Source organism: Fringilla coelebs, assembly GCF_963513975.1.
Source record: "Fringilla coelebs genome assembly, chromosome: 4".
NCBI classification, from domain to species: domain Eukaryota; kingdom Metazoa; phylum Chordata; class Aves; order Passeriformes; family Fringillidae; genus Fringilla; species Fringilla coelebs.
In genome coordinates, this window is record NC_140032.1 from 22,032,364 (window position 1) to 22,046,871 (window position 14,508).

A 14,508-nucleotide genomic window follows, 5' to 3' on the forward strand; every position below is an offset into this window, starting at 1 on the left:
TTTAATGTAAAGACACTAAAATACTGCTTTCAAACTAAATACAAAAGTTAGGACCAATTACAGGACATGCTTAAATATGATCAAACAGAACTGAGACCTTCAGCTATACTGTGCCTTATTGGCCTATGCTCAGTATGAAAATGAAACATTATAGCTACCAATTCTCTGCATTCAAAGAACCAAAGAATTTGGAGTGATCACAATGAAAAAAAATGCCTCCAACTGGTATGGATTATACTGTTATTGATCAAAGCAGACTGAAACAGACTCCTGGTTTCATTAGATTCTTTTTACTAGAGGGGAAAAGCCTGTGGTCTTACTAGATCTTCATCCTGTTGCAGTGGCTAGGGAGTATCCAAACTTGCACCTGTGTATTTCAATCTTGCACAAAAAGTACAGCAAGATTAAACTACCACTGAAGGCATGACTAGACTGTATGTGCGCACTGCAAAACTTCAGATGCTCAAACACACATTTTTTGATAGGCATCATCCATCCTAGAAGAGAAACTCTGAGACCCAGCACAGAATTGAAAAAACTGCAGTGATAAGAAAGCCCAGGCAGTACTCCATACAAGCCCCAGTTCACCTACCAAATTAAGGCAGAAAAGATCTTGCAAATCATCCCTAAATCTGCATTACCAGATCCAGCAGAAATCTGAGTGTCACATGAACACATGAGCACAGCCTGATACAACACTGATTTGAGTGGGAGAACACACCCACCCTGAAGGCTTTCACGTGCTCAGCAGCAAGCACATGCTTTAATTCATGAACCCACAAAAGCCTTCACAATGGCTTTGTGGGTCCAAATGTCATTTTATCTCCAAAGAGAGATTTTTCCAATAGATCTGTGCTCCCATTTGCATTCCAATTTATGTGGGTCAGGTCTTGAGAAGAGTGGGGTATGGCTCCTGAAAAGTCACACCTCTACGACACTCTCATGTTGGATCACACAGTCTAGCCATGTCCCCTGAGTACTGAAGAGCAAAGTATGCAGCCATAATATCATTTTTCATTCCTGCTATGGTAGATGAATATGAAATGTCAACAGCTGCTTTGGGACTCTCCAGCACTACAGTCTAGCAGAAGGCATTTTCTAGAACACCTGAACACTAGAGCCTCAGAAAGCAGCAGCCACAAATAACACACTTTTGTGACAGAAAAAAATACTGCTGTTTCGGGATACAAAACTACCTACGCTACCTGTAGAGCTGTGATTCCACCCATATAAAGATTTCATTACTCAGACATGACACCAAAGCAGCCTAACAAGAATATCATTCTGTAGATAGCAGTTCAACCCCTTCTTTATTAACACTACTTCTTCCGGCCCTTTTGTTTTAAATGGTCAAACTTCTGAATTTTTGGGAAACATGGTACTCTGACGTGATAAAGCTTAAACACTTGATGAGAGAAAATCCAATTTAAGGAGAAGAAGTTTACAAATCAGAGGCAAGAGACTGGCAAATCACCACATCTTCCTAGAACACCAGCACTCCCACAGTAAACACCTACTGTTTTATTTATAGTTACATTTAAGACCATCTGTCATCATGGATTACATGGTACATAAATCATCATGCTGAAAACCATTAGCTATTTTACTGGTAACACACCTCATTTACAAACTATCCATCAATCACTTATTATTAAAAAAATTACACACACCCTATTTTGTAAAAGCATATGGTATTAAATATTTTGCATTAGGCTTGATAAAATCATCAATTATTGCAACTTTTCTCTATGCAAATCATTTAGCTGATTTTTTAATACTGCAATTCTAGTATTTTGAACAGCAAGGAGTCAACACATACATTCAATTACCCTTTCTTTCACTTAGGTCATCATATGCTAGTAAATATTCTAAACCAGTCATTTTTGCCTTAAACAACATTAACTATTAGTAGAAACTGACTTTCTATAAAATATGATTCTAATTTTCTTGCTTTCTCCGGGTTTTTTTCCCTGGTAGTATGTATTAAAAAGTAAAATAAAAACTTATAATTCAAAAAATTCAGGGTTGAGTGTAACAAGCAGAATACCACCATGCACTGGACAGGTAGCAGACTGCACCAGGAAAAAATGCAGAAAATTATTTTTTATCAGAAAGACACCATGATTACTGATGTACATTTGAAACAAATATGCAAACTTTTTTTCTGTCTTTAAGTGTCACTATCTGAACTAATTTGTAAATGCATCATGGTGTTTGTCAAATGACACTAGTACAATCAACTTGCAGGAGCAAAGCCTCAAGTAGTCTTTTAGTTCTTCAGTGTCACATTTGGATAAAATATTTTCTAGAACTAATTTTCTCTGTGCTCTCGCCCTTTGCAAGCCTGTTAGGTTCAGCCATAGGATCACAGGAGTCTACCTGTCTCTTACTACAAAATTATTTTTATTTTGAAACAGTAATTCACTTTTTCTGATGCACTGATTCTTCTAGGAAGGGATCCATGAAGAACACATTCCATCAACACAGTCTCTACTGACAGGAGTCAGGTGATGAATTAGGACTTAATTTAGTTTGCTTTTGGGTTGGTTGTTTTGGATTTAAAACCTGGTGTGCCATTTCACTTTGTGTTGGAAACTCTTCTTTCAGTAGGATATACTCTAATGTCCTGCCCATATTTATTGTGTTATATGGGGCCTCTAGGGTCTCACTCTTAGCTTAGTTTTGTTTGTCTTCCATAGTTATTAGTTCAGACAAAATTTCAATACCCCAGTAAAACATTAGTTGTTGCAGCTAAATACCTGAAGCTGTTGTGGTATCTACCTGTTTATTTACTTTAATGTTCTCTTGGCCATATCTAATTTAGTTTTCATGTTCCTGTGTCATATATCAAGTTTAAAAAAATAAAATTCAATTTTTTTCCATTATTCAGTTTAAAGAAATATGATTTGTACTGCACTTGTAGGAACTATCAGGACTCTTCTAAAGATTAGATATGCTAGCATTCTTTGTCAGTTGTCACCCAGATCTGTGAATCTGGAAACAAACTCTGTATGACATCTCTATACAGTATCACCAGCAGACTGTAAGATGCGAAGAGGGCTCAGGATAATTGATTTTCAGCTGAAAGGGAGACTAAACTTGCATCATAGTTTTTGTACTGGCAGGCTCAAGACTGAGGACATAAGTCATATTAGTAAAACTGAAAGAATTATTGTAAGCACATCTGAAAATCAAATACAACAAAACTAACAAAAACATATTAGAACAATATTTAGTAATCTTATTTTGTCCACTTTCTTTTTTTTCTTGACTTGAAAACAGGTATCTTCACTATAGAAATAAACAAGTTCACAGTTCTCCTCTGTAACATGAAAATAGTTAAGATCAGCAACTTACTAGGAAATGCAAATAGATGTTGCATATTTCTGTCTCCATATATTCTTCAAAAAATCCCTAAGATTACCTTAGGGAATATTCACCAAAATATGTTTTAATTAACAAAATCCCAACTACTTTACAGTATTTTAGTTATCTCTAACAATAAAATTCTCCAGCATGTTAAACATGCTCCAGCATGTAAAAAGTATTCCCAATGTTAGAGCCTCTTTACCATTCATGAATATTGTGGCCATGTGACATTTACTTTTGTTGGCAGCAGAACCATATCTCAAACAAAATTGTCAAGATTCTGCTACATAAACCATAATGCTGCTTGCCAAAAACACACTTTGAAGTGTGTACAGGGTTACATACTGTATGCCTCCTTTTTTCACCTATGTACATTAAATATTTGAATTAGCAAAATAGAAAAGATCCTTTCTCCTAAATATGACATGCATTATTGCTTATAAAATCAAGTGCTGACAGTCTTATGAAAATAGGGTTTTCCTCTATGACTTACTGGTAAGACCTACTTTTCTATAGCTGATGATTAATGAACTGCAAAGCACTGTAATATAAAGGACACCTTCTCAGCCCTTAATTTATGAGTAGTTTAAAACAATTCATCACATCATTTCTGGCAAAGTAAAGAAAGAAATTCTGCAGATGCCACAACAACCAAATGTAAAACATTGGCATGAAGGCTATTTTTTGCTTGTTTCCATGAAGCCTTTAACTAAACTTTTGATGATATTAAGTATTGAAAAACTAAAATAATAAAAGCTGATTGACATGCATACATTTAAGTGTCACTAACCTAATTCTCCATTTTCAAGTACTTCAAAAGCAGCCCAGATATCATCTTTGCTGGGAATAATGTTTTTGAGTCCTAAAACATCATTAGTTAATTCCTCTGCTTCCATCAAAGGTGATACCTGTAATATAAATTGAGTCAGTTTATAATACATCTCAATTACTGATTTCTGACACATTTTTTCAAAGGCTGCCTCCCTGCAATTTCCCTAAGGGGGAAAAAAAAAAAAGGAAGGAAAAAAAAAAAACCATTGAGCTGGAAACCCATAAAATATCCATCAGATTCCAGCAGGCTTTCCTTATTCTGTTCCTTGAGATTGAAGTTATATTTTTAAGATGACTATTAACTTGGTAGCTTTAAATTTGTTTTCTCTATCCCAGAAAAACTGGGGGAAAAAAAGCTTTGATATATTTTCCTTGGTGTGGGAAGATAAATATTAGAGAAGCACCATTTTCTTAATCTTAGTGATGCATATTCCTATTTTTATTCCTATTTTAAAAAGCATTTTTATGTGTATATTTCCATCTATGTATATCATACACCCATATATGTACAAACAAAAGTGTTTGAGAGTCATATGCTGAGCAGAACAAAAAAGAAACAAAACCAGAGAGGTGTAATAAAAAATAACACTACATGAAGAGGCAGGTGTTTAAATACACTATTAAACAGAAAGTTTAAAAATCTCTTTTATAGTTAGTAACAAGCTTTGCTTTCTTAACACTCAAAGAAAGAAGAAAGCCACAGACAAAAAGAAAGGAGGAATGTCATTTTAATGGTCGTAACTACTAAATAGAACCAACAATCATTGAGTATTTGTTAATGCTCTCGTGTGTTGCACATGTAGAGTTGGGAGAATTTACACTGTTGCATACTACAGCAAAACTAAAGCAGGACATCTCCACTTTAAAATTGCATAATTTTTCTTAAAATTTTTGTCAAAAAAGCAAAATGCATAATAATCAGTCTTTATATAATTAAGGCAACATAACAAATTTTAAAACAAAATATTTAAAAGAATAGCGATAAACATAAATTCATACTTTCCTTGTGTGCTTACACAAAAACATATATTAAAATAAATGTCATATACTTCAAGAAAAAGTGCTTCATAAAAATTACTGTATCATTTTTATACACTAACCCTGATTATAATACTGCAGTCTGGCTCCTTTCTTTCCACAAAAACTTCAATAAGCAAATCTCCAGCCTGGGAAACCTAAAAAGAAAGAATTAAAAAATTTGATTGTTAAAAATAAACATTTTAATCAAGGAGAATACCATTATTTAACTAGTGTAAGGAAAAAAATACCGATTCACAGATTCAGGAGAAAAATCCAAACCCTAAATAAATCCAACCAAATCATATCAAACAAAAATTAACATTAATTTAGAAATATAGATCCAAGAGCAGGAAAACTAAGGGCAACATGGCATAAGTGAAAATTTTAAATTTACACTTAAGACGACAAAGTCTAAGACATGAGTGTATCACTCTATCCAAAACTGCCAGACCCGTAACTCTTATTTGGAGGTTAGTCAGGTTCACTTCAGAATCAAAACAGATAAATAGAATTTAAAACAATGAAAAAGGACTGTAACCCCAAAATTACTTCGTTAAAAGTGAGATGAAAAAGTACAAATAACAGACTATTTCAGCCACACAGCCATATGTACATATCAAGAAAATAAAAATTCATTACTTCAAATAGTGTATTTCTGATTCTTAATCACAATGAAAACTTGTCATTACCTAATTTAAGAAGGAATTAAAATAAATGCTCTTGATATCAACCTCTGTTAAATATAGCTCTTCAAATTTGTTGGAGAAAAGGCTAGATTTTGCACACAATGCTAATGTGGAATAATCAGATAAAGCAAATTTACGACATATATAAATTTCATATGCTCAAGACTAACAAATGTTGTTTAAGAATGTCTAACAACAAGAAACTCAGAAAGAAATTAGAAAGGTATTAAATCCAACATTTTATGATCATGACGAAAAGTATGATTTATGAGAAGGGATATGTAGTATTTTCCATGGTAACTAGGTTTGCTCATCTATGGTGATAAAATTGTTTTCATGGATGAGAAATTACTTTATTTTTCTAAAGTTAAAAATGTCTCACATTTTGTCTGCTCTAATTCCCTTTTAGTATAGTCATAAGCACCTTCAAAAGATTGCAATTCATCTCAGTCTAGTACCAAAAAATATTTCCTAAAAAACAAGTGATGACCAGAGCACAGGAAGAAAAATTAAGGCAGAAACAGGAACTCACCAGAAGGTATACCATCCTATTAATAGGCAAATATAAAGAATTAATAATCAAATTATCACTAAGATAACAATTTGTGTCTTCATTTTTGAGAATGGTATTGATAGTGATGCTACTTATTTATATACTACAACAAACAGAGGAAAAGGTTAAGAAAAATATATATTCACACATAATTATTGATATATATATAAACAGTTGAGCTTTGGGATACATATTGACCAATTTACAGAAGCGAAGATTACATTTCTATAGAAAAATAACTGGCAGTGTGAATTTTAAAGAACATTCTCATTCTGAAAAACAGCAACTTTTAAGTTAGTTGACTCTTTGAGAATAGAAAACTAATGGAAACATTTGTGAGGAAAAGCATTACAAAGCTACTTTGAAGAAAGCTGCTTAATTATAGTGGCACAGACTCAAAAAGGCTCATTTAGTTATAAAATTTGCTTTTCAGATGATATTACAGAAAAAGGTTGGAAATAAGAATGAAGCTGACACATGATTTCCACTGGGCTCACACAAACAACCGTATGGAGAGAAAATGTGATGTAAATTACTGCAACAGCTGGCATAAGTATATGGTGGACAGAAAATGAAAAGCGACTAATGAAGTGCCACCTGGAACAGAACTTCAGTGACATTTCAGACATGTGAACTTTGAGTAATTCAGCAGAAATTCAGTTTTCTGAACATTCTGCATAACCAGAGATAATAGTACTGTGGTAACCTATATATTCCAAAGTATTAAGTATTTATATCACTGATTTTCCCACAAACATGCACACATTTTGATGCAATTATGTCAAACTATCAGTTGTTAAATGTAAAGAATTCTTACAATTCTTAATTGTAGCTGCTTGAGCCTTAAGTTGCCAATTACCCACGAGGGTTACATGATTGCAGCGCTGCTGTTACATCACTCAGCCGCACCACATCATTAGTTTTAACCCTAACTGGAACCCTGTGGCAAACTGTGGAGAACTGATGAGGGGAGCAAGAAGGTGAGCTGAGACACTTTACCTTGCACCTGGTTCAAGCATGACTAAGCAACTGTGCAGTGCCTGGGGTGATGCTGTCTCAGTGATGAACAGAAGAGCAGCCTCACCTATGTACAGAGATGATATGGCCTCACTCTCTTTTATCCATGCCTAACTGGACACTTACCTGAGTGTCTTTCCATTTTGTAATAAAACTGTTCTCTATGTCCATTTGTTTGACTTGGTCTTCATTTATCTGTATAAATAAATAATTTTGGAGTGATTAATTATGGTAACAACTGCCAATACTGCCAATCATGTTCTCATAGAAGCAGGTATGCAAAATATTCTACCAGTGAGAAACAGCTCTTCATTGATGTGACTCATTATTATAAACTTCATGGAATACATATTGAAACAGAAAGGAATCAATCAATGTTATAGTGGCACAGTCAAATCCAAATCCAAATGGCTAATATGAATTGCTGCTAGTAGTAGCTTTTCTATCCAATTATATTTAACATTATTTCTGGGTCTAAGGAGCAAAACAAATTGTAATCACAGCTCAGAGACTAAGAACACAAAATCCTTCTATGCTTCAGTTTTGATCAGGCCTATAAAATTTGATTAGCAGCACTATTTTTAATAGTCATAATAATAAAATTTTCCTAAATTTAGTAAGCTTTTGACAGCAAGGAGAATAAGCATCATTTTGGAAAACAGTAGCTCACAGCATCCCATAAACAGTCTTTCCTATACAGGTTAAACTAACTGGGAAATAAAATTTTAAACAGGACAAGAAAAACATCCACTGAATTAGAGTTCAAAAACCCTGTAAATCCTCAGATCGTTGGACTAGTAGGAAGACCATTTTAAAGCAGATTTTTCTATTTTTGAATCTCTAACATCTGAGCAGTTAGGATACATATGAAGATACATACATGAAAAAGTTGCACATAATTTTTAATTAGATCTTCAATTACATTGACTTCTTCACTGGTTTGGCCTTTAGTTTGAAATAAGCATGAAGAAAACACCGCGGCTAAATTCTGAGGGTTCATTTGGTTAATTTCAGAACACTTCTGCACCCTGTTGAAGGAAAAATGAACATATTTAGATAGTTTCATTGCTCCCTTGATTGTCTGAGGCTCCTTTACAGAATATGGAGAGTACTTCAAAAAAGGTAACTACATTAAAGGCAATGAAAACATCTACTATTACTTATTTAATATTTTTATACTCTTTTGTTCTCATTACAGAAATGAAAACTTTCTAACTGTATTTCAAGTGATATCAAAACTACTTAGACTAGAAAACAATAAAAACAGGATAGAATACCTGAGTTAGAAGGGACCTAGAATGAGCACCTAGTCCAACTGCTGGATCACTTAAGGGCTGACCAAAAACTAAAGCATGTGCAGTGCTACGGGCACTGTCCAACTGCACTGACAGGCTTGGGTCATCCTCCATCCCTCCAAAAAGACTGTTACAATATTTGACCACCTTTTTAGTAAGAAATCCTTCCTAATGACGAGTTGGTACTTCTCTGGATGCAGTTTTGAATCATTTCCATCCGGATGCCAGGAAGAAGAGATCAGCACCTGCCTCTCCCCTTCTCCTCCTCAGGAAGCCACTCAGAGCAAAGAGGCCAACCCCTCAGCCTCCTTTTCTCTGAAGTAGAAAAGCCCAGAGTCCTCAGCCACTCCCCCACAGGTGATTCCTTCCAGCCCTTTTACCAACATTGTTGCCTTCCTCTGGATGCATTCAAACACCTTAACATCCTTTAACTGCAGACCCCAGAACTGCACCGAGTGCTCCAGGTGAGGCCAAACCAATGCCAAACAGTTTCACTGTATTATGTAACATAAGTATATCCTACAAATTTGAGATCAAAGATCAAACAAAGTGTGGAAAGAAATTAGGTCCTTCTTAGTTCCTATCCCTACGGTAAAGTTTTCCTATCAGTTCTGTTGTTCACACAACATGTCCTCTTTTAGAGGCAAACACTTTAAACTACTACAGAATTTTGGCCATTAAATGCATGAATTCTTATTAATTTCAGAACAGATGCAACATCATATTAATATGTCTAACTGGACATGCTTAGAAACTTCTTAAACACAATATGTAGTATAATCTTTATCCCAAAAATGGCACCAATCAATTTCATAATCACATAAATATTTTTAAATTACACTGGCTATGTACCTGGCTATGTCCCATAATTTCTGAACACAGCATCCTGTAAAGAGAAGTTTCTACACATTCTATACTTACTGCAATTCACTAAAAATATATTTTGACTGGTTCAATAGATGATGTGACATAGACCAGTACTATTCAACCACGACACCTCAGAATCATCCTGTCACATATTTTTACACATTTTCTACATCTTATTTGACTTAGGAATAAGTCATCACCTTTGTTGCTTAAACAAGTTTGTATTTTGGATATTCTCTACTGCTACCTCAGTTGTAAAATGAAGCACTGATAAAAAACAGGAAGGGTAGGAAATTCTCAAAGTTATTATGTGCAAAACAGATTGTGGAGAAGGACATTTTCACTGGAAAAAATATTTTAATTTCAAGAACCATTTGCAACAATCCTCTGGAAGACTAGTAGACTGGAGTAAAATGAAATTGCATAAAGAAGCTACATCAAAAATTACCCTACTTGGACACATACACTGGCAGCCCTCTCTCCCTGTAAGGCTTTTCCAATCCATTGATTTTTATAGATACCTACTGCTAAAAATATAACCAAAGAAAAACCACATTATCAATTAAAGGAATTCAAATGCAATTAATTGCTGCAACTAGATAAGGTTTTGTGATTACTGGTGAATGAAACAAGCTACATTTCATATATTGTAGAGTTATACTGAAAACACATTTTAATAATTTCTCTGCTACAATGCTTTATTTGTAATGACCTGTAAAGATGTTCAATTAAAGCAGCCAAAGTCGCTCTATTGACTGGTGGAAGACTTTGAATAAAAGCTCTGTACTTCCTCACACGCTCCTTTTCATTCTGTGTATCTGCCAGAAAATAATAATTGTTGAGCATTAACAACAATGCACACTAAAAACCAACAAGCAGTTCTCATTAACTATTATCAGCAGCATCTAGTCTTTTAAAATTACTATTTACCAAATCAACTTCTTCTTCATAAAGGCAATGCTGAAAATATACTATTAAAAAAGCCTACTATTGTACACCAGGTCAGGGAAACAGTGATAAAGAAGGACAGTTCTATATTCCAGCACCATTTTTCACTATTTAAGACTAAAGCCCAGAACAGCAATTGCATTTTCTCTCAAAGCATATTTAATCTGTAGTTTGTGCATGTACATGTGTGAGTGCAACTGCGTATGCACAAGTGCAAATGTACTTCTAAGAGTTCCCAGCAAAGAGAAAGGAAAAGACCTTTTCATATTTTAAATATTTACTGGAAAAGTGTCTGAAGGCACAAAGTAGTTTAAGGATCTAAGCATATATAGGACTGACTAGAGGAGAGCAAGGGGAAAGGGCTGGTAAATCAGTTACATATAGCTGAACAATGGCAAGGACAATGGCAGGAATTCCAGTTTTGGGAATGACTATCTGAAACACAACCGCAGCTCTCTACCTTAAGTCTGACTCCCTGTGCTGCCCCCTTATGCTCAGAGCATATACAAAGTTAATGTAGATTTTATTTAGCTAATTAGCTTTTCCCTCTCAGTCCCTTGCTTCTCTCAAGTTTCTGAAAAGAAAGCACAGAAATCTTCTGGCCAATTGATGGTGCTCTCCACTAACTACTGACTGTGTTTTGGTTTCTTTGATAATTGGACGAAAAAGTAAATAACAAAACAACAGTTTAAAGGCCTTCTACTCCATTTTATTAAATGTTTTAGTCTTCCTAGAAGTACCTTCTGTATCCCTTAACAGGACAGGATTTTCTGTTGTAAAGCTGAAGTAGAATTTTAGCCATGTGTACAGATCAGGAAGGGGAATCATTGTAACACTTCAATTAAAAGAGCTGACCAATCTAAACTGCCTCAGAACTTTGTTTTCTGATGCAATTAATCATGTTGTAAGTGAAAAAACTCTTAATACTTTTTCTTCTAGTTTTTGATATTGAGTTTGAAGGTTGAAAATGTATAATATTGATAATATTTTAATTTCCTGAAACTCTTTCATATTAAAGCAACATCCATATATTTGAGCTTAAATAAAATCAAAGAGGAATATGCTTTTAAATCTTTTTATAAAGACAAAACGTGCCACACAGAAATATGTCTATGTGACTCCTACGCATTAAGATAGAAACTAATGTTCTGTCAGCATTTCCCATGCATCTCCTACTGCTGTGCCTGCAATTTTATAGCACAGTTTGGCAGGGAAACCACTTGTTTCTTGCAGCTTGCAAATACTGCAATATAGAAACTTGCATTTTAAAAGAACATTATAAAAATTATCTCTGATTAACATGTGTCTATTGCAGCCAGGCCCCAAATATTTTTTTCTCACTACATTGTTTTGCCAGTTATGAAATAACATAGGTTGACATAGGGTAAGTAAATTAAAAAGCCCCTCAGTCTTGATTCTGAAAATGTACATATAACCTTTGTTATATGGAATGCTATTAAATACTTTACCTAATGCAGAGATCCAGAATGGATAAAGTTCTTTAGTGAGAAGGGCATCATCTATTTGAGAAAGAAAACTTTTCAGTACATCTGTCACATCTTCGAGCTGATGTTTTCCTGCTCTTAGTTTAACATTTCTTGCATCTTTTTTGAAGCTTTCCAGCAGTTCAGCCACATTGGAAGAATCACCATTCTTAAGATAGATTTGCTTGCTACCTAAACCTAAGGCACAAAAATACAGGAAAGAAAAAAAATGAATGTAAAATTAAGTGTTCTTTCAAAAATTTCAGACATCATTATATGAAAATGATATGTGGCTGCCAAACAATTATATGTGGCTGCATCTCCTAACAGTATCTTTCTGACCTTTTACTCATACTCCCTTTCTTAGTGAAAACACTGCCAAGTCTTCTTATATCTAACTAGACCTCTTTGCAAAAATACTCATCATAATAGTAACCAAGCCTGGGATCACTACTTGTATTCTACAGGCATTTCAAATCCCCAAATCTCTTCAGGGTTTTCTAAAACAGTACTTTCGAAAGGCACAGTAAAAAGAAGAAGTTTTGATGATAGGTATTATATTGCACATAAAACACAGCTGTTTTCATGAGAAAACTCCTTTTCTTTTATTACTCTATGGATGAACTCATCTTAAGACTCAAAGTATTATCGCATTCATACAACCTAAAGTATTTTATTCTTAAAAGCCTCAAGTTAGTAGAAAATACCCTTTTTTCTGATTTTTCTGATGTTCTGGAAGACATCAGTCAGCTAATATTCTTATACGCAAAAAAAACCACTAAAGTAAAATTAAAAAAGAAACGTATAGTTTAAAACAAAGTCATGACTGCCTTCATTCACTGCATATGTTATTGAAGTCAAAACTTTTGTTTTTTAAAACTTTTGTTGTATTGCTAATAACTAAAAATAATTTCTCAAAGGCTTTTTTTCCTACTTTTAGGCACCAATACAACTATTTACAATACAGCAGTGTTACCCTATCCAAAGGTTATTTAGTTCAACTTCAATGACTCAAATAGAAATTAGGTGCTCTCATATTGACAGAGGTTACAGACACATTTATACCAAAGACAGATTTGTACAGGGTTGATATGCATGCAGCAAATCTCACAAGAAAACTGATGTATTTGCAGTAGTAAAAGGACACAAACATCATCTGTATATAAGCTAATGCCTTGGAAAGTTATGCTGGCAAAATTTACCTAAATAAATGGTAACCAACTAATCCTTAGGTTATTTCACTGAAAAAACAGCAGCCTGAGACTGAACTCAACTCCACAGTTAATGCCAGCTTCCAAGATGTGTTCAGACCACAGCTTCTCCAGTTTTGCAGAGTTTACTTTATGGGCTGAGTTGTCTGCACTGGGGCAGTGGACCCCGAGGCTGAGTTTCATAAGGCAAACAATGCAATATTTAAAAGAGGAAAGTGTCCATAAAGGGCACTTACCAAGCTGTATTTCCCCAAAATGGCCATTCTCAGCTGTGTGGTAGTATATTGCACCATCTCATTAAAGAATGTCAAGGCTAATGAGGGGCATTTTACTTTAAGTAATACATAAACTGATCTTAGCTTGAATAAAATCCACTCTACTTACCATACTGTGTAACAAATGCTATGCAGCTGTTCACTATAATAGGGACATCATTTTTGCTGAGCTGCTGATCTTGTAGTGCATTACCATCTGTACCTGCTGCTTTTTCAATTGCAGTATACCAGACCATGAAATCCAGCTTTGTATGGCCATGGATGTATAGCGTTCTGAAAATTATAAAAATATTTTGAGTTCAGGAAAGAAATGAAAAACCGAAGTTATTGCACCGTGGCAACAAAGCAGATGTTCAGAAAAGAAAAATATATATATACATATACTTGGAGTAAGACATCAAGGCACCTTCACCACATAAAGCTGTGATCGTGGTCTATTGTTAAAGCATCTTTTTTTTTTCCAAATTCATTTGTATTACCAGTACCATAAAAAATGAAAGAAGATCCACAAACACTGTCACAAGCCTTTGAAAGAACCTGCCAACATTTTAATTACTCTTCTTCGGTCTCGCTCCTACATTATGCATTCATACATCCAAGCCATGGCTAAGAAGGAAACAAATTTAGAGACAACTTTCAACACTGTAAAAAGCTTTCCTTCTTTTGTATTCACACCCCAAAGCACCCCAGACACACACCAACCTCTTCTATGGAGTAGCTGAGACATACTGAACTTCCCTCCTTACACAAGTACCAAAATGATCATCCACTACCACAAAGCTAAGGAACATATATGAAAAAGCTATGAGTTGAGGTGGAATAAGGTAATGCAACACTTTGCCTGTACCTCAAAGCCCAGCCTTGTTCTGACTCTTTTATTTAAGCATGCTACAGTAATCTCCTGTGTGCCACCCTGACGAGCCAGCTTCTAACACAAAATATCAAAATTGAA

General features: G+C 34.6%; 1 protein-coding gene across 1 annotated transcript in view; it reads right to left on the reverse strand.

Moving 5' to 3' along the window:
- ARAP2 (ArfGAP with RhoGAP domain, ankyrin repeat and PH domain 2) overlaps positions 1-14,508 on the reverse strand; it is a gene marked incomplete at both ends in the record, with an annotated part of 105,739 nt that overhangs the window by 19,856 nt on the left and 71,375 nt on the right. The window contains 7 exon segments of the mRNA XM_084204247.1: positions 4,160-4,277; positions 5,301-5,375; positions 7,603-7,671; positions 8,357-8,504; positions 10,351-10,456; positions 12,056-12,268; positions 13,666-13,829. Of these exon segments, the coding sequence (XP_084060373.1) occupies positions 4,160-4,277; positions 5,301-5,375; positions 7,603-7,671; positions 8,357-8,504; positions 10,351-10,456; positions 12,056-12,268; positions 13,666-13,829 (893 nt within the window).